This window comes from Abramis brama (genome assembly GCF_963993115.1).
Source record: "Abramis brama genome assembly, chromosome: 4".
NCBI classification, from domain to species: domain Eukaryota; kingdom Metazoa; phylum Chordata; class Actinopteri; order Cypriniformes; family Leuciscidae; genus Abramis; species Abramis brama.
In genome coordinates, this window is record NC_139966.1 from 49,053,539 (window position 1) to 49,074,186 (window position 20,648).

Sequence of the window (20,648 nt, forward strand, 5' to 3'; positions counted from 1 at the left end):
GTGTCTGTTGTGGGATCAGACCGGTTTGGAGAGGGAAGTGGTGAAATCTGGGCTGATGTGTTTGATTGTGACGGGAATGAAACAAAACTCTCAGAATGTTCCGTCTCTTCATGGAGTCGAGCTGAATGTTCTCATAGACGAGATGTTGGAGTCATTTGCTCTGGTGAGCAAATTCACACTGTGATGAAGTCATTGGTTTCAGATTAAAATGTTGTATACATTTTTGATAAATACTGAATTACAAATAAATACTCTCTCCAGAGAGTGAAGCTCATCTGAGGAACTGCAGCTCTCCACAAACTCTCAAATGCAGCTCCACACAACAGCTGTCAATCAAAAACTTTGTTGAGAAAATCATCATCAGATTCTTTAGTTGTAAATGATAAATAATGTTCATGTACAAGCACTGTTTTTCTCTCTCTGAATATCAGGTCGCGGGTCCATCAGGCTGGTGGGTTCTGGGGGAGACTGTGCAGGGAGGCACAGTGTGTGATAACTCCTGGGATATTAAAGATGCCCATGTGGTGTGCAGACAGCTGCAGTGTGGAGTGGCCCTCAGTAACCAGCAGGTGCCAGCCTGGTTTGGTCCTGGTTCTGGACCCATATGGCTGGATGAGGTGGAGTGTGAGGGGAATGAGACGTCCCTGTGGAACTGCTCTTCTCCAGGCTGGGGGAAACATGACTGTCAACACAAGGAGGATGTAGGAGTCGTGTGCTCAGGTAATCAGTAAAGTAATGTGATCTATTTTTAAATATATAATTTCAAATGTTTAAAGGAATAATGTGCAGCTGGTAATTTTTGCAAAATAAACACCAGGATCATCAGGAGCGGATGGATCATATTTTACAACAAAGACCATCTTACTGTATGATGGTATGATAGAAAACGCTGCCATGGATGCCGCTACTTTTTTAAATATTTTTTTATTGACCAAGCAGAATCAAGTAATACATAAGATTCATAATATATTATACAAATATAATTAAGTATCTTTTTCATATGCTACCAGTGCTAGCATCATGCATTAGCCTTGTATTAACCAGTTGTTTTGGTGATATTTTAGGTTTAGCACAACCTGAATTTTTTTTATGCAACCAATATTTTTAATGCACATCCTGAAGTCTCATAATTGGCTTGATAAACTTAAATGTAGATGTCATGATTCCACTCTATGGCAGTGTCCATCTTCACCCTGGGGACAGAATGACTGTGATAATGAAGTGGCCCAAGATCACCTGCTCAGGTCAGATAATATTTAACTGATTTAAGATAGTTTGACATGATCATGTTTGGTTAAATATTATTTATGATGTCTAATATTCTGTTTTGAAACTTTAATATTTCAGAGAAGGAAAATCCTGAGTCTCCTCACAGTCGTCTGACATGTTCAAACTCTCCATCTCCTCACCAGAGACAGTGTTCAAGTAAGTTTATCATAAGCTTATATATATATTTTTTTCTTATATATATGTCTTTTTTGTACAGTAAATTAATTTTGATTCCATATTCAAAATTAATCAAAGCTTTAAAGGCCTCCAGCTTTAGTTTGTTTTGTTGTAAATGTGTTGAAGCTGGTCAGTGATGTTTCTGTGTGTGATTTAGATCATGATCCTCTCAGACTGAGTGGAGGTTTGGGCCGGTGCTCTGGGAGGCTGGAGGTGTATCATAACGCTGTGTGGGGTTCAGTCTGTGCTGATCTGTGGGACATCAGCGATGCTCAGGTGGTCTGCAGGCAGCTGGGTTGTGGAGCAGCACTGAGGGCTGATGGGAATTCAGTCTTTGGTGCTGGTGAAGGTGTTGTGTGGCTGAACAGAGTCGAGTGCAGAGGGAATGAGATTCACCTGTGGGACTGTCCTCTCTCCCTGAAGAACCACACTGACTGCTCCCACAAAGAGCGCGCTGGACTCACCTGTGCAAGTCAGAGCAACACACTGAGAATTATTTATTTTTATTTTTTTGACATTTAGAGCTAATAATATTTTTATTTAAAATATAATTTGCATTATTTTTAATGTTTGTGTCTGTCTGTTTTTACAAGGACAGATTTAACTGTGTCCACATCAACATCAGTCACTCCTCCACAAACTCCTCCAGTGTCTCTCTCTGTGCTTGTGGTTGTTCTGGGCGTTTTGCTCTTACTGCTCTTAGTGCCACTGCTTATACTGATTCAACGGAAAAGAGTGATGAGGAGAGGTAGGAGAGATCCAGAGTCATATTGTGTGTTATTCAGTGTGTGATCAGTCATGTGTTGTGAACTGACAGCAGGTTTGTCTGTCTACACTCACAGCTCTCTCTGACTGGTACACAGGACTTAACAGGACTCCGACTGAGGCCGTTTATCAAGAGATTCATCACAGACAACATCACTTCACTCAGAGGGGTGAGTCATCATGGGAAAATGTTAAAAGCTTTAATTATGTTACAATTTATGTTTAGAGATCCCCTGTAGCCTCCCCTCGGACAGAATGACAAATACACTTTACTCTATTTGATTATATGTAAGTGTGAACTGATGAAATTTATCCTGAAATAAGGGGAGACATCAGTGATCCAGATCTGATCCACTCTAGAACTAAAGCTTTTTCTTTCATTCACATTTGCCTTATCAATTTTAATCATATGAAAAGTTTTCTATATTCATGAAAGTCTCTCCACTGAGAATGTCAGATCGGTGTGAATATTTTTGTTTCTGGGTTTTTGATGCGTAATCAGATTAATCTGTAGATACGACTTTACCAATCACCAAACCACAAAGCTGCATGTTTAGTTCTGTGTGTCAGTGAAGATCTTGAGTGAATTTTTAGAGAGTGTTAAGCACTAAGCAGGGGTTTATATTTGGTGCATTTGTAGAGTTGGAAGAGATAAAGAGCTTACTTGGCTTCCCAAACCCAATTATTTTTCAAATAAGTAAAAATATGATATGATTGATCACGTCAGCTCTTTGAATAAATTATAGTTTATTGAAACAGAAATAGTTTAGTTCAAACATTTGGCTACTGACAGATGCTGAGCAACAGACATACTTCAGTGTACATACTGGATCAGTGTGTTATTGTCACTGTCTGATGCCGCTGGTCACTGTTTTTTCCCACGGACTGAACATCTTCCATCTGCATTTCTCGGGTCGTGGAATGTCTGAGCAGTGTGGTATGATTTCTCAAAAAAACTGTGATCTGATGATTGTCTCATGCATCTGTTACTGCGGTGTGAATTAGCCCTGAAAATGCTGTGAGCAACAGTGCCGTTCACACAGAACTGAGTTGTGCTTTAAAAACAAAACAAGTTGCAGAGCAGTAAAATGAGAAAAAAAAAGAAAAAGAAAAAAAAAAACATGGTCTCGAGATGTGTTTTCACAGTGTTGTAAAAAAAAAAAAAAAAGCCCATTTTTACTGATGTCTTTTATTTTATTTTTTTAAATAAATGTTTCCTTTCTATGCATCTTAATAATCTTTTCTTTATGAGTTCTAGTCATTGATTTCTATATTAATTTAACCATTATGAGCCTAATCGTTATACTCCTTGTGTTGCATGATTATTATTTTACATGTTCATTGATTTTCATATTCGTCAATTGATTGGTTCATCCTGTTGACCGTCTGTATTCTCCATCAGGATTGATTACGTGATGTAACATGGTATCAAAATAAGTCTCTTTCCATCTCTGTCTGCATGAGATAATGCAAAATCTGCAATATTCTCTTAAAGGTCTTAAAGGTGCAAAACCACAATTGCTTATTAAATTATTCCATGTCCCTTAGACCAGTGGTTCCCAACTCCAGTCCTCGTGACCCACTGCTCTGCGCATTTTGTATGTCTCTCTTATCTGACACACTCAGTTCAGTTCATGGAGTCTCTCTTAATGAGCTGATGATCTGGTTCAGGTGTGTTAAATAAGGGAGACATACAAAATGTGCAGAGCAGTGGGTCACGAGGACTGGAATTGGGAACCACTGCCTTAGACCATGACCTATCAGACCTGCTAGGGTACATTTTGTCTTGAGTCCATCATTAAATGGTTTCAAGAGAAGAACTTCAGGTACTTTCTCTAGTCCTTTCCTGTTACGCACTGCAAATAAAATGTTTCGTTTCAGAAGACTCTGGGCTTCTTCTTCTGCCTCTTCTTTCTTTTTTCTCCTTTCATTCTGCGAATATTATACTTCTTTTGGGTCCTTCTTTCTCTATACTCTGATCTTATCTTTTAGATACAATTCTTTTGGATATGAATACTTGTATTTACTTTTCTATCTTATATTGAAACTTATTTGCTACATTTTAATAAAATGTGTTATTCCTTAATAATTCAAGGCGTAATCTCGTCTGCCTGGATCTCACTGCATCATAATCTAATAGACCCAGACTGTCATAAGGAGAATCTGAGGGATCTATGGTATTAAAAGTGTATTACAAGTTATAATGTGGTTTTATTTTACATGTGTATCAGAGGAAGATCAGGAGGAGGATGATGATGTGAAGAACAGCAATGAAGATGTGAAAAAACAGTTAGGTAAGATACTATCATCTGTTTACATAACCAGATGCATTTCATTTTTATGTTGATCAACTAAACTAAGCCTAAATGCAATTAAAACAACAGAGAATGTGAATTTGCTTTTGTTTTTAATAACAGGCTATGATGATGATGTGGGGGAGGAGTCAAATAAAGAGGGTGGGGCCATATGACTCACTGACCACACCCACTTCATCTTTTCATGAAATCATGCTGTAGTTGTAGTTCTCTCTGTGATTCTACAGTCTACATATTAATATATACATTCAAGTTTGTTTTGAGCTTGATGGCATTGATTTCATGTTAAATTTGTAGATGACACACCAGAGGGCTATGATGATGTCATTACCAGTGGACAGACCTATGGTCCTGGAAAAGGTGTTTTTTCCCTAATACCTAAACTTAACAACTACCTTAATAACTGTTGGATTACATTTTTATTAAATGTTTAATTTAGTTTTTCCACTGCAATAGTATCTAAACTGATAAAGTTTAGTAGACTGATTTATTGAGTCTCCAGCAAAGAGTCTCCGTTCCTGCCAGACCTGTTTTCTCTATTGTGTTTTAAATGAATCAGATCACTTGATTCTCACCTTTCGGAGCCCATACATTGAATCGTTAGGTTGATTGACTTTCACCTTTTGTCTTTAACGGCTCTGGGATGGCTCTTGGAATTGGAGCTCCTGGCCAGTATCAGCATGTGAATAGTTATGCTGATTCAATTGGACTCAGAGTAGGGTGTGTTCCTACTTCATTTGCATGCTTTGTTCAGAGTCTCCACCTCTATGTAATCCCTCCCCCTTGGAATGTATATAACTACAATGCATACTGTATTAGAGTTAGATCATGTTGGAAGTTTCTACAGCCGCGTACAGTGGAGTTCTCAATAAAGAACAACTTCTGTTGAACGCGATCCCAACTGTCTCACTGGTCTCTGCTTCGATCAAAGAAAACTTTACAACAGAACTATTAATAAGGAGTATATAAATATATAAAGCAATACATATATATATATATATATATAATTTTACAAAATTTTCCACCCATATTATGTTGTATTTAAGAGCGTGTGTGTGTTTGTGTGTGTGTAGTGGACACACCAGAGGATTATGATGATGTCATCATTAATGGACAGTGCTCTCAATGTGTAATGGGTGAGTCACACAACTTAATTTTTGATCTACAATAATCTACAAGATATAGTGAACATGCGTTTTTTTTTTTTTATGTGTAAAGAGGGAGATCAGGATGAGTATGATGATGTGCAGAGTATCACTGAAGATTTGAGAAACTTATTAGGTAAGCTTTATGTCTTATGATTCAATAGGCCTATATTGGAATATCTTTCATGTTTAAGATTCACAATTTACGAATTGACCACTTCATCAGTTTAAAACTGAATTTTACATCTTATTACACACACACACACACACACACACACACACACAAACACACACACACACACACAAACACACACACACACACACACACACACACACACACACACACACTATAGATTATATATATATATATATATATATATATATATATATATATATATATGTATATATATATATATATATATAAATAATTTTAATAGTCATTTGCTGATTTAAATTAACTCAATTTGAAAAACTGATGCAATCACAAAATTGAACTTTGTTGCTCTTTCTTTAATGCAGACTATGATGATGTTAGGGAGGAGTCAAACGATGACAGAGAAGCTGTTTGACTCGATGGCCACACCCACTGCAACTGTTCATATCAGCTTCTGGAATTTTTATTTTATTTTTTTATTTAACAAAATACCTGAAATATTTGGCAAAATTTTTTAAACAATACTTAGAGTTCCCTTTGATCATTTCTAATAAGCATTGTTTAATGCCATGGTTGCCACAGTTCAGTTCAAGATTGTTATTGTTTTTATTTGTGTGTACTGTCTGGTCTCCGCAATAGAGAGAATGGTGTTTTTAAATATATTGTCTTCTGTGTTACAAAAATGTGATCAAGAAGAGTTTTTGTTTTTGGGAGGTGATTTTAACTGCACTGAATCTAATCTAGATAGGAATAATTTAGAATCTCATATGCCTTCTAGAAATCGATTGATTCAATTTGCATGAATTGTGTGATGTTTGGAGACGACAAAAGGGCATGCAAAAACAGTATACTTGGACTCATGTGCGTGATAGAATCATTTCTATGGCAATATTAGACAGATTTTACGTTTTCAGACACCATTATAATGTTATAAGGAACTGTCACATTGTACCTGTTAGTTTTTCTGACCATTGTATGGTCAAATGTTCAGTTTTTATAAATCTTTTAAAACCCCAAAGTGCTTATTGGCAATTCAACACTTCATTATTAAGTGACAAACATTTTAAAGAATGTTTTAACTTTTTTTGGGAGGATTTTAAAACTAAGAAAGGTTTTTATAACTCTGTACAACAATGGTGGGATGTAGGAAAAGCCCACATTAAACAGCTTTGTTTACAGTTTACTCGAAACATCACTATAGAGACGACTTTTAGAATGAGTATCTTGGAGGCTGATATTTTAAAACTCCAAGAATTGGCAGAGTCTACTCGTACAAGAGGTTTCTTAGACTTACTTTTAGATAAAAGAACAAAATTGGCTGATCTTGGTTCTAGGACACAGGGAGCCTTGGTCAGGTCGAGATTTCAAAACGTGAATCAAATGGATGCTTCAACTAAATTCTTTTTTAATTTAGAAAAGAAGAATGGTCAAAGTAGAACCATTCATGCTTTAAGATCTGAATCTGGAATTCTTTTGACAGATCCTTCGGATATTCGCCAGAGGGCAGTTGGTTTTTATGAGAATTTATATAAAAGTGAAGTTGCTGTAGAGCTAGAAAATGAGGGTGAGTTCTTCTTTGAAAACTTACCTCAGGTGCCTGAAAGCATCAACACTGGAATTTCTGGCCCTCTGAGTATGAGTGAGCTACAGAAGGCAGTTCAGGGAATGGTGTCTGGAAAAACACCAGGCATTGATGGTATACCAGTGGACTTTTACAAGTCTTTTTGGTCAACAGTAGGAGAAGATCTCCTAGAAGTGTTGAATACCAGTCTGGCAAGGGGTAAACTGCCTCAAAGTTGCCGGAGAGCTGTGTTGACCCTCCTACCGAAAAAAGGAGATCTTGGAGATATAAAGTGTTGGCGTCCAGTTTCTTTGCTCTGCAGCGACTATAAGCTTTTATCGAAGGTCTTAGCTAACAGACTGGCTAATGTAATGGATAGTGTTATTCATCCTGATCAAACCTATAGGTAGATCGATATTTGACAACATTTCTTTTATTCGTGATCTTATCGAAGTCTCCAAGATGCTAAAACTAAATTGTGGTTTTATTTCGTTAGATCAAGAGAAAGCTTTTGATCGGGTAGAACATTGTTTTTTATGGAAGGTTTTAAACGCATTTGGCTTTAGTGATAGTTTCATTAACTACATCAAAGTTCTTTATAATGATGTTGAGAGTATTTTAAAGGTCAATGGTGGTTTATGTACTCCTTTTACAGTTTTTAGAGGCATAAGACAGGGTTGTGCATTATCTGGTATGTTATATTCTTTAGCGATTGAGCCTTTGTTAAATCAGATAAGGTGTAAGCTTCAAGGTATAATTTTACCAGAATATAGGAATAAATTCACACTGTCGGCCTATGCAGATGACGTGACTGTGAGTATCAATGGACAAAGTGATATTCAGGCTTTGTTAAATTTGTTGAAAACTTTAAAAAAAATATCTTCTGCCAATATAAATTGGAAAAAAAGTGAAGCTTTTTAATAGGGGATTGGAAAAATGATAAACCAAAACTTCCTATGGGCCTGGAGTGGGGGAAAGTTGGTTTTAAATATTTAGGAGTTTTTATTGGAGACGAAGTAGTTACACAGAAAAACTGTGAGGGTATAATTGAGAAAGTTAAAGGTCGACTTGAGAAATGGAAATGGTTGCTTCCAAAAATGTCATTTAGAGGGCGAGTTTTAATTGCAAATAATTTAGTGGCTTCTTCGCTGTGACACAAGTTTGCTTGTTTAGATCCCCCGTTAACTTTGTTAATAAAACTACAAGCACTGCTTGTGGATTTTTTTTTGGGATAAGCTGCATTGGATCCCGCAAAGTGTTTTATTTCTGTCCAAAGAAGAAGGTGGTCAGGGACTGATACATTTACAAAGTAGAATAGCTGCTTTTAGATTACAATTTGTTTAAAGACTTTGAACTGTTTCAGATGTTTTTAACTGGAATGCTGTAGCAAGGTTGATTTTGAACAGGTTGGGTAATTTTAACTTGGGAAGGACAATTTTTTTGATGGATCCACTGAAATTAAGTTTTCCTATGTTACTTGTATTTTATAATAATGTCTTTAAAGTGTGGAATCTTTTTACTTTTCAAAAAGTGGAAGACTCAAAATCTCTTTACTGGCTATTAGAAGAGCCTTTAATCCATGGGAAGCGTTTGGACTTAACGAACAATTTATTCCTTCCCGGAATAAACAAAGCACTTATTGACAACAAAATAGTGACTCTTGGCCGTTTGCTGGAAGTAGCTGGACTTGATTTTAAAAACAAGGAAGCAACATCTCGATGTCTTGGACTCATTCTACTCGCGTTATAGCACAACTTCTTCAGAGATGGGAATCTGCAATAAGTGATCAAGAGAGACTTTTGCTATTGGACTATAAAAACAAATTGTGTAATCCAGACTTGGAAGAGTGTTTTCCGGGTTTGTTTTTTTCTCTCAAGTTGGATGGGTGTGCTGGTTTTTATCTTGAACAAGTTGATTCTTTAAGTGTTGATTTTTTTTCCTGTGATAGAAAGCTTTTGTATAAATATTGTGTAATTGTTTTTAATAAGAACAAGTTGAATAATAGAATAGATACACCTTGGCGTGTTTTTTTTTAAGTTAAATTAAGACAAAAAACCTGAATGGAGAGTTTTTTATAAACCACCATTGACCAAAAAAACAGGAGACTTGCAATGGAGAATTGTTCATGGTGTTACTGCAGTCAGTGCTTTTACTTCTGTTTTAAATCCTGAAAGCACTGATAAGTGTCCTTTTTGTGATGACAGAAACTATTTTTCATGCTTTTTTAAACTGTTATAGACTTGAACCACTGTTTTCTGTTTTAAAAGATGTTTTTAAAAAATGTAATGAGGTATTTTCACAAGAGATTTTTATTTTAGGATGTAAATATGTCCTTAAAAAAAAGTTTGTGTGTCAGCTGCTTAATTTTGTGGTGGGACAAGCAAAAATGGCCATCTATTTGAGCAGGAGAAAAAAAATTGAACAGGATGTAATACAAAACATTGTTGTATTGTTTTTTAACTTGGCACAATCTAGAATCTTAATTGATTTTTATTATTATAAAAGTATTGATGATCTGCTTTCTTTTGAAAATATTTGGAGCTGTAATGATGCTCTGTGTCATTTTTGAAGATGAATTAATTTTCACACTTTATTGATTTTATTTTAAAAGTTGTTTTTTTTTTTGGAGGCTGTATCATTGTAACAAGATGAATTTTTGTAAATAAAAGCTTTTTGAATCTCAAAAAAAAAAAACATCTCTCTCTCTATCTCTCTTTCTCTCTCTCTCTCTCTCTCTCTCTCTCTCTTTCTCTCTCTCTCTCTCTCTCTCTCTCTCTCTCTCTCTCTCTCTCTCTCAGGTCAGTTTCTGTGTGAAGAGTCTCGTCTGGGAGAGGCAGCAGTAATGGCTCAGAAAGCTGCAGAGCTGGACAGTTCTGAGTTTGATGTGGTGTTCAGCGCTGCTCATATGCTCAGGTGTGTGTGTGTTTCAGTTGTTTCATGAATTGCAGGTGGACTTCACATGTTTCATCATCTACAATGAAACGGGAATATTTTGCGATAATGACTAGCTGACTTTACATTATTCTGCTTATTCCAAAGCTGCTTGCCAGATAAATACATGGACATATTGATTTCACTTACAGCTTAGCTAATTAATTATTCTAACTTGTGTTGATGTGAGAAGAGGCAGCAGAGTATTATTAGAGAAATTAAAGGTGCTGTATGTAGCTTTTCTACCAAAACGAATCCTTTTTTTATTGCCTGTGTGTGAAAGGGTTGTAATCTCACATTAAAATTATACACTTTGCGGGTTTTGCTATAACCTCTGAAAGCAAGTATTCTTATTTTTATGTGAAGGTCCCGGGTCGGATTTACCGCCAGTGACGTCACCTGCTTGCGCGCTCCCGAGCCTCTCGCCTGAGTCGCCTCGTCTAGCCTACTGACTTTGCACTCAACAGCGACGACACTGCAACTTATGACATGGACTTATGACTTATGCAACTTATGACATGTCTGATAATAACACTAAGAAACGACCTGCGCCCAGCAAAACACAGACTCCAACACAAACTCCACATATTGATAAAAAACAAGCTGAAGCTTTTTCTGCTGAAGCTCGTAAGGCCAGACGTGAATCGGATGAACTTCGGGTAAAAAACACGGATCAACATCGGCAGGGCATTTGAATCATGGAGAAACCGTACCTACAAACCTAGAATGTACATTTCCTGAAGAAAATGTGAAGTGGTGCTTGCAGTGGCAAAATTCGGCACGGTTGATAGGGTTCCATAGCCTACTTATCATGGTACGAGCATGGAGCATTAGTTCAACGTCAAGCTGATAAAAGTAGCCTATTAACGTTGCAGTGGGAGTTTACCTGAGTTTCCAGCATGTTGTGGGATGCAGTGTTGGGGTAGTTACTCAAAAAAAGTAATTAGTTACTAGTTACTTCTGTAAATTGTAATGAGATTACTTTACTAGTTACTGCATTTGAAAAGTAACTTCACTACTTATTACTTTACTTTCCCATTTCTTAATTTACCCTGTAGATACGGACAAACATCATAGCCCTATCATCACTTAGCCTGTCCAAATAGTGTTTATAAATGTAGCCTATACAAAATGGCATGTAAAACCATATGAAAGAATAATATCCATGTCTGCACAAAGAAATATGCCTCACTGTAAAATCCACAAACAACAGGATAAAGGACAAATGTCTGCGGTGGTAGACACATAATCAGGGCTGGACTGGGACAAAAAAAAAAAAAAAATCGGCATTTTGGCCATAATAATAATAGCACACTAATATACATATATTGTAAAACAAATGCACTGAAAAATAAAGGAAACTTTCATAATTAGTTTTGTACTAATTTCTATACTTGAAAGAGATATAAGCACATAATCTTTTATTTTGACGGAAAACATGGTTTACAAACGCGTCTCATTAAATTTATAGTAAATTACGGTAATCGTCAACTATGCAGATGTGCAAATAATGTGTTACTGGGTAATGGGTTCCTACACTCATGACATTCCATACACAAAAGATAAATATATTTGAAATATATTTTCAGAGTATATTTTAGAATATATGCAAATATTTCAAATTGGCCCAATAAATATATTTCACACTTAACATCATATATTTTAGTTGTATTTCAGAATATATTTCAATGTATTTGGAATATATGCCACATATATTTTGACACTTTTGGGGATCCATACAGAAAAAAAGTATAATAAATATAATAAATAAGAAATATATTCTGAAATATAACAAAAATATATGATGTTAAGTGTGAAATATATTTATTGGGCCAATTTCAAATATTTGCATATATTCCAAAATATACTCTGAAAATATATTTCAAATATATTTATCTTTTGTGTATGGGATAGCCTAAGTGTTTTGAAAGTAACTGTTAGTTCTGCTTACCGCAGGCTCTACACTTTCTCATTGTCACGGTTTGTCGAAAAGTGAAGCGAGGATCCAAGTGCAGGTAAGGATATTTATTAAATGATAAACAAAATAAAACTATGAACAAAAACTCCCCGTGGGGGAAAACAAGGCAGGCAGAAGTCAGGAACATAACACAGGGAAAACGTAGACAAGACAACGATCCGACACAGACTGCAAACACAAAGAAACTTATAAAGGTGACAAATCAGGCAGGTGATGAGGGAACAACAGGTGGGGCAAATGAAACCAATGATGAGATAACAAGGTGGGTGGGGTCAAAACAGAGACAGGAACACAAACACCACATGTGCTACACGAGACAGGACAGGCATGTGACATTACCCCCTCCTTAAGGAGCGGCTACCAGACGCTCCACTAGGGACAGGGGGGGACAGACCAGGAAGGGACGGGGGGGACAGACCAGGAAGGGACGGGGGGGACAGACCAGGAAGGGACGGGGGGGACAGACCAGGAAGGGACGGGGGGGACAGACCAGGAAGGGACGGGGGGGACAGACCAGGAAGGGACGGGGGGGACAGACCAGGAAGGGACGTGAGGGACAGACCAGGGAGAAACAGGGGGTACAGGAAGGACAGACCAGGGTAGGGCAGGGAAAATGGACAGTTCGGGAGGCCAGGGCGGAGACGACAGTCCATCGGGCGGCCAGGGCGGAGCAGACGACCCCTCGGGCGGCCAGGGCGGAGCAGACGACCCCTCGGGTGGCCAGGGCGGAGACGACCCCTCGGGCGGCCAGGGCGGAGCAGACGACCCCTCGGGCGGCCAGGGCGGAGACGACCCCTCGGGCGCTGGAACTGGCACCACCGGAACCGGCACCGGAACTGGCACCGGAACTGGTGCCACCGGAACCGGCACCAGAACTGGCACCGGAACTGGTACCACCGGAACCGGCACCGAACTGGCACCACCGACACAGGCACCGGAACTGGCACCACCGGCTCAGGCACCGGAACTGGCACCACCGGCTCAGGCACCGGAACTGGCACCACCGGCTCAGGCACCGGAACTGGCACCACCGGCTCAGGCACCGGAACTGGCCCCACCGGCTCAGGCACCGGAACTGGCCCCACCGGCTCAGGCACCGGAACTGGCACCACCGGCTCAGGCACCGGAACTGGCACCACCGGCTCAGGCACCGGAACTGGCACCACCGGCTCAGGCACCGGAACTGGCACCACCGACTCAGGCACCGGAACTGGCACCACCGACTCAGGCACCGGAACTGGCACCACTGGCTCAGGCACTGGAACTGGCACCACCGGCCCAGGAACAGACACCACCGCCCCAAGTGTGTGCGTAGCCCACACACACCACATGGCTGTGGCCATAATGGCCAGTGTCGCGGTCACTGAGGGCTCAGGAACAGACACCACCGGCTCAGGAACAGACACAGAAACAGACACAGACACAGGCACAGGCACAGGCACAGACTCAGGAACAGGCACAGGCACAGACTCAGGAACAGACACTGGCTCCGGCTCAGGAACAGACACTGGCTCCGGCTCAGGAACAGACACTGGCTCCGGCTCAGGAACAGACACTGGCTCCGGCTCAGGAACAGGAACAGACACTGGCTTCGGCTCAGGAACAGACACTGGCTCCGGCTCAGGAACAGACACTGGCTCCGGCTCAGGAACAGACACTGGCTCGACTGCGACCATCTTGTCAGGGGACACAGGCTCAGCAGTCGTGACGTGAACAGCCTCGACGGCGGCCATCTTGTCCGTAGACACAGGCTCAGTGGCGGCCATCTTGTCCGAAGACACAGGCTCGGCAGTCGTGACGTGAACAGCCTCGGCGGCGGCCATCTTGTCCGAAGACACAGGCTCGGCAGGCGTGACGTGAACAGGCTCAGCGGCGGCCATCTTGTCCGAAGACACAGGCTCAGCAGACGTGACGTGAATACTCCTGGGAAACTCTAGGATCTTGAATAGCGTCGAAAAATAATCCAAGAGTTTTTCAGCCGCTATGGCAACAGCGGGCTGCTGGGGCACGGCCTCCTGGATGACAGCGAGCTGTTCGGGCACGGCCTCCGGGACGACAGCGGGCTGTTCGGGGACAACCACCGGAACTGGGACCACCGGAACTGGGACCACCGGAACTGGGACCACCGGCACTGGGACCACCGGCCTTGGGACCTCTGGAACTGGGACCCCCGGAACTGGGACCCCCGGAACTGGGACCTCTTTAGCAGGAGGATTACCATGACGCTCCAAGGAATTCACAAATTCCTCAAACGTCTTTCTTCTCCTCCTCCGTTTCGGGACCACTGGAACTGGGACCCCCGGACCTGGGACCACTGGACTCGGGACCACCAGAACTGGGACCACCGGACTCGAGACCATCGGAACTGGGACCCCCGGAACTGGGACCCCCGGAACTGGGACCTCTTTAGCAGGAGGATTACCATGACGCTCCAAGGAATTCACAAATTCCTCAAACGTCAAATGTTTCAATGCTTTCATGATCAGAGAGTTGATGGGTTCATCAAGGGCGTAATTAAACAAATCCTTAGCCATAACACTAAGCCCCAGTCCTTCTGCAGCAGCGCAGAACTTCATGGCAAACTCTCTCATGTCAGTCCCCTTCTGACGAAGGGAACTCAACATGCTGAACTTTACAATGCGCTCATAATGCGGGCAGGAAATAGGAGGCTGGAGTGAATCCTTCCGCTGAATCCTCATCTTGGTCGGATCGTTCTGTCACGGTTTGTCGAAAAGTGAAGCGAGGATCCAAGTGCAGGTAAGGATATTTATTAAATGATAAACAAAATAAAACTATGAACAAAAACTCCCCGTGGGGGAAAACAAGGCAGGCAGAAGTCAGGAACATAACACAGGGAAAACGTAGACAAGACAACGATCCGACACAGACTGCAAACACAAAGAAACTTATAAAGGTGACAAATCAGGCAGGTGATGAGGGAACAACAGGTGGGGCAAATGAAACCAATGATGAGATAACAAGGTGGGTGGGGTCAAAACAGAGACAGGAACACAAACACCACATGTGCTACACGAGACAGGACAGGCATGTGACACTCATCTCTGTCCTGATCCTCCTCACTATCCTCATCATCAGTCACAGGAGCTGATGAAGGTCATGCTGCTGCAGAAAACATTTTGACACATTTTACAGCGTCTGCTTGAAGGGCCTTTGTCTATTTCTCACGCTATTTCTCTGCACATTCCTTGCGTTTCTTCTCCATCTCTCAGACTATTTTGACAGATACACACTGACACACGTGCACGCTCGATCAAAGCCCAAAGGGGGAGGTGTTTAAAGATGTGATTGGACCAGCCCAGTGTCAATCAAGAAAAGATCCAATGGGCCACGGTGTTTCATGGACCGGTCAGCTATCAGGAAAAAAAAAACTGACACAGACTTTTTTAACTAATGCATTACACCGGCACGCACTTACTTAACCCAGCGCCACCAATTAAGCAAAACGAATGGGCCGCCGATGTACGAGTTTTATGGTCCGTTAAATATATTCCGAAGAAGTAGAAAAAAGAAGAGATGTCGACCCAAAAGACGTCCGCCCACTGGGAATCTCCCGGTAGTCCCGATGGCCAGTACTTGCTGCCTGGGCATACAAAGTGCATTTCACGCGAATATTTTTGCCCTTTCGAGCAATAAACTGAAAGTGATGTGAATATTGCCACTGGCCGAACCCCCCTGTCTCCGTCTCCATTTCCCGCTCCCCTTCGCACCAGCAGCTACGTCACTCAAATCGATCTCTATGACAACTGTGCACGCACGCACACACACACACAGACAGACATGCACGCAGCACAAACAGATCAGAGCTTTACACGCAGGCAAAAATGGCTTGGGTAACGCAGGAAAGCGCGTTCCTATAGTCTAGTAAAGTAGTGTAGTTACCGATATTTTTAGTGTAATGCGTTACTTTATTTCGTTACCCAAAAAAGTAATATCGTTACTGTAATTCGTTACTTTGTAACTCGTTACCCCCAACACTGGTGGGATGCTTTGTGTGTTGCGTCTCAGTCTGGCCGGTACCCACAGTGCTCGCTCATAAATTCGAGCACGCGCTTGTAAACTTATTGGTTGCAATCTGAAACATCACCGCTAGAGGCCGCTAAAAACTACATACAGCACCTTTAAAGTCGCACTAGTATGTACTAGTATGTACGAGAGCTAGTTGCCTGGGCCAACACTCATTATGCAGCAATATTAATAATTTATTATGTATGCATAATCATTTTCATAATAACTTACAGGTTCTTGTAATGTGTGTGTTTGTCCACAGACAGGCCAGTCTGAATGAGGCAGCTGAACGGTATTATGGGAAGGCAGCTAATTTAAGACCTGATGTAAGTACCTTCTTCAGCCAGATGTTAAAGATATTTTTGTTCGTAGTAACCTTGCACAATTATTGAATCTTCTATGCATTAATTACAAACTTCAAATTTTCTGAATTCTTCCATTATATTTGTTGCATTTGCTCTTTTAGAATGTTCAGTTTTTTTTCTTACCTAATTCCAGAACCACATTCTATAATCCATCCATGATTCTCTCTTTTTGTGCCTGCTTTTCTCGTTCTCCCAGCATCCAGCAGCTCTGATGAATCTCGGGGCCATCCTCCATCTTAATGGGAAGCTGAAGGAAGCTGAGAGCAACTACCTCCGTGCGCTGCAACTCAAACCAGACGACCTCATCACTCAGTCCAACCTCCACAAACTCTGGAATGTCATGCAGAAACAGGGTCTACGAGCCGCTGGAACTTGATCTGCTGCTGTAACCTCCGCAGATATTGCATCTGTGGATGTCTGATCTTATTTGAGATGGATTTCTCTGAATATTTAGCCCTTACTGTGGACAGATGTTGGTTAAAACTTGAACTGGTCTAGAGGTTGGGAATGAAGATGGAGCCTCTGTGAAGTTCTGTATTGAACAGTAAATAGTGTAAAAGAACAGTAAAGTGCACTTGAAAGAGTGTAATAGCCTCTGAATTCTTCTTCTCACACACGCAGGAGAGGTGGTGTTTGCAACAAACTGGATTGTATTCTTCTGAGAACAGTGACCAGGATGAACTGACTTGCGTATACAGAAGGCTAAACATGTCACCGGTAACTCATACCAACTGAAGTGTCATATATTGGCATTATGCAGATATTTAAAATGTCTCTTGTTAATTTATTGTTGATAAATCAGTGATGTTGTCACTTGTAATGGTTGTTAATAGAACTTACAATCTCTCAACACCCAGCGCTGAATCTATTATGAAGCACTATGTTGTTGCTGACTGCCATAGAGCTTAATTTGTTTAATCAGACTTTTTACCAAAACATTTTACCACAATAAAATGTCAGATTGCCCAAATAATCATTCAGAATTTTTATTAATAAGAAAGAACGGAACATTTTCTGTCCCAGTAAGCGTTCAACATTGAGACCCTCTCCTGACAAGACGTTTATCAGCTCATTTCATGAATGTTTCGCTGCACTCTATCTGAAGAGTAACACATTACAGCAAGGATGCCAAATCTGTTCCTGGAGAACTAACTTCCTGAAAAGTTCAGCTCCAATCATGAGCAAACACAACTGTACCAGCTAATTAGGATCTTCAGGAACACTTGATAATTACAGACAGGTGTGTTGAATCAGGGTTGGATAGGTAGGTTGATCTTCAGGAACAGGACTGGACTCCCCTGAATTACGTCTGCCTGTATTTAGAATAACAAGTGTTTTTCTGCCATCTTGTGGTTGAGTAACGCTTTCCCACAATCAATGCACATGCCTGTTGCCCAAAGGCTGCTAAATTCTCTGTAGTTTCTAAAGTCAATGAAACCTTTTTATTTACAACTGATTTCTGAGTTTTTGAACATTAAATGAACATTAAATGAACAATGAACATTAAAACTGATAAAACAAAATAATAATATGTACTTAGAATGGGTACAGGGTTGCAAATTTAACTTTAATTTGGGACAAATATGTTGTTTTGTTGTTATTAATATATAATTTATATCCTGTCGAATTAAAATATACATTTATAAATATGTTCAATATAAATATATTTTTTGCATATTATGATGTTTGAATTGAGCAGTTATCAGTGTCTGAATCAGCAGGTGTTTGGTTCTGATGCTGTATATAACATGGGGTGCTTCCTCTCGAAATCTTCAAAGTCTCCCAAATGATGTGTTACTATTTTTTGCCTCTGGCAGGTGGTGTGTGTGTGTGTGTGTGTGTCATTTCAAAGACAGCTCGATCATGCAGGTTTGCACTGCACAACATCAGGAAGATCAGGCCTTTCCTAACTGAGCATGCAACACAACTTCTCGTCCAGGCCCTGGTCATTTCTAGGCTTGACTACTGCAATGCTCTTCTGGCCGGTCTTCCTTCAAGTGCAACTAAACCTCTACAGATGATCCAGAATGCTGCAGCTCGTCTTGTCTTCAACGAGCCCAAGAGGGCCCACGTCACTCCTCTGTTCATCTCTCTGCACTGGCTACCTCTCGCTGCTCGCATCAAGTTCAAGGCATTGACGCTTGCTTACCGATCTATCACAGGCTCAGCTCCCTCCTACTTTAACTCATTCCTACGAGTCTACATCCCTACCAGACGCCTACGATCAGTCAACGAGCGACGTCTCGTGGTTCCATCGCAGAGAGCCACAAAATCACTTTCCAGAACATTCTCATTCACAGTTCCATGCTGGTGGAACACTCTCCCCTCCCTCATCCGGAATGCTGAATCCCTGACAACCTTCAAAAAGCATCTGAAAACCCATCTCTTCCGTGAGCACTTAACCACATAAAACAAAAAAAAAAAAAAAAAAAAAAAAAAAAACCCTCCCCTTTCCCTCTAAAAACCTCACTTATCGGGCTTATGCTACTCTGAATAATGCCTGAACTTTGTATCTTGAGCACTCCTTGCGTAGCTTTGGTTTTTGCCTCTTCATGATGATTCGCTTAATCTAGTCCTGCTTTGTAAGTCGCTTTGGATAAAAGCGTCTGCCAAATGACTAAATGTAAAATGTAATGTAAATGTGTGTGTGTGTGTGAGTGTGTGCATCCTCACTGAAGTGTCTCGATATGGAGGAGGAGTTCTTTTCAGCGCTGACGAGCTTTTGATGTATATGGTGTAAATCAGAAATGCCTCCTCTGATTTGTCACTGAAGTTGTTTGATGATTTCCTATGTTCTGTCTAATAAGGTAATGATGAACCTGATTGGAAAGTTTTAGGGCTCTCCTCTTTAGGGGGCTGACAGTACCCAGTTTCTTCAGTGTGTTTGGGGAACAGAAAAGAAACTTGTGCTGCGTTCTCTGAGCTGATGAAATGGTTTGCGTCCAGCAGAAGATGATGATAAGGAGTCTGATGTTTCTAATCAAACTCATCACCGCTAGTAGGTTTATACTTTCAGTTGAGGATGAAATGATCTTAATACAAACATTTATATGCAATACGATACTGCATCTGACTTGCTGTCTAACTGGCACATATTATGTATATTTTGTGCTAAGTTGTTGTTAATTTAATTCCTCCTTTCTCTCTCCCAGTCTGTCATTTTTCTGTTGCACAAAAGAAAAGTGTGAATGTGAGGCTGGTTGATGGTCCCAGTCGCTGTGCTGGTAGAGTGGAGGTTCTTCATAGAGGTCAGTGGGGAACAGTGTGTGGTGATGACTGGGATATGGCTGATGCTGCAGTGGTGTGTAGAGAGCTGGACTGTGGAGAACCTGTAGATGCTCTGGGTGATGCTCATTTTGGACCAGGATCAGGACCAATCTGGATGAATCTTGTCATGTGTACTGGATCAGAGTCTACACTGAAGAACTGTGGGTCAGCAGCATGGGGTAAAAGCAACTGTGATCATACTAATGATGCTGGAGTCATTTGCTCAGGTAAACTGCTACATTCTGCACCATAATGTTACATCACTAAAAATAGTCCTGCTTTTTTATACACCGCATTCAAAAGTTTGGGGTCAGTAAGATTTAGGGGTTTTTTTTGTTTTTTTTTTAAAGAAGCTGCTTATGCCCAGCAAAAACTGTACTATTTTTTTTTTTTTACAGTTTAAAATAACTGTTTTCTATTTTAACATATTTTAAAATGTAATTTTTAGCAGACATTACCTCTGTCTTCAGTTTCACATGATCCTCCTGAAATCTTAGATTTGGTGCGCACAGTTGAAAATGGTTTTGCTGCTTAATGAATCGTGGATGTGTTTTTTGAAGGAGTTTAAAGCATTTTATTTGTAACAGAAATATTTTGTAACATTCTAAATGAATGCATCTTGCTCAATACAATTTTTGTTTCAAACTAAATCTTACTGACCTCAAATCACAACTGTTTAAACACTCATTCTATTG

The 20,648-nt window shown here is 40.5% G+C and overlaps 1 protein-coding gene across 4 annotated transcripts; it reads left to right on the forward strand.

The window, feature by feature from the left end:
* Positions 1-488: 488 nt before the first annotated feature.
* LOC311080712 (antigen WC1.1-like) lies at positions 489-18,292 on the forward strand. 4 transcript variants are annotated; one of them, XR_014605689.1, is made up of 12 exons: positions 489-1,244; positions 1,348-1,425; positions 1,604-1,918; positions 2,045-2,194; positions 2,289-2,381; positions 4,443-4,505; positions 5,600-5,662; positions 5,745-5,807; positions 10,185-10,299; positions 12,274-12,332; positions 16,584-16,647; positions 16,883-16,922. XR_014605689.1 is itself a non-coding variant. In XM_084110809.1 (11 exons), exons 1-11 carry the CDS (start codon positions 1,160-1,162, stop codon positions 17,060-17,062), a joined length of 1,269 nt encoding a protein of 422 aa, XP_083966935.1. In that variant the 5' UTR covers positions 489-1,159; the 3' UTR covers positions 17,063-18,292. The 4 variants fall into 4 exon arrangements, 3 of the variants coding, with proteins under 3 accessions (XP_083966935.1, XP_083966936.1, XP_083966937.1); XM_084110809.1 differs by lacking the exon at positions 12,274-12,332 and having other exon boundaries at positions 16,883-18,292; XM_084110810.1 differs by lacking the exons at positions 5,745-5,807; positions 12,274-12,332 and having other exon boundaries at positions 1,110-1,244; positions 16,883-18,292.
* The last annotated feature ends 2,356 nt before the right edge of the window (positions 18,293-20,648 follow it).

What these genes read in the sequence shown, in the direction of transcription:
- LOC311080712 (XM_084110809.1), top strand. Translation starts at nt 1,160, where the DNA reads ATGATTCCACTCTATGGCAGTGTCCATCTTCACCCTGGGGACAGAATG. An exon ending in ACATCACTTCACTCAGAGGG is followed by an intron (nt 2,382 to 4,442) that starts GTGAGTCATCAT and finishes CATGTGTATCAG; the next exon opens with AGGAAGATCAGGAGGAGGAT. An exon ending in GTGCTCTCAATGTGTAATGG is followed by an intron (nt 5,663 to 5,744) that starts GTGAGTCACACA and finishes TTATGTGTAAAG; the next exon opens with AGGGAGATCAGGATGAGTAT.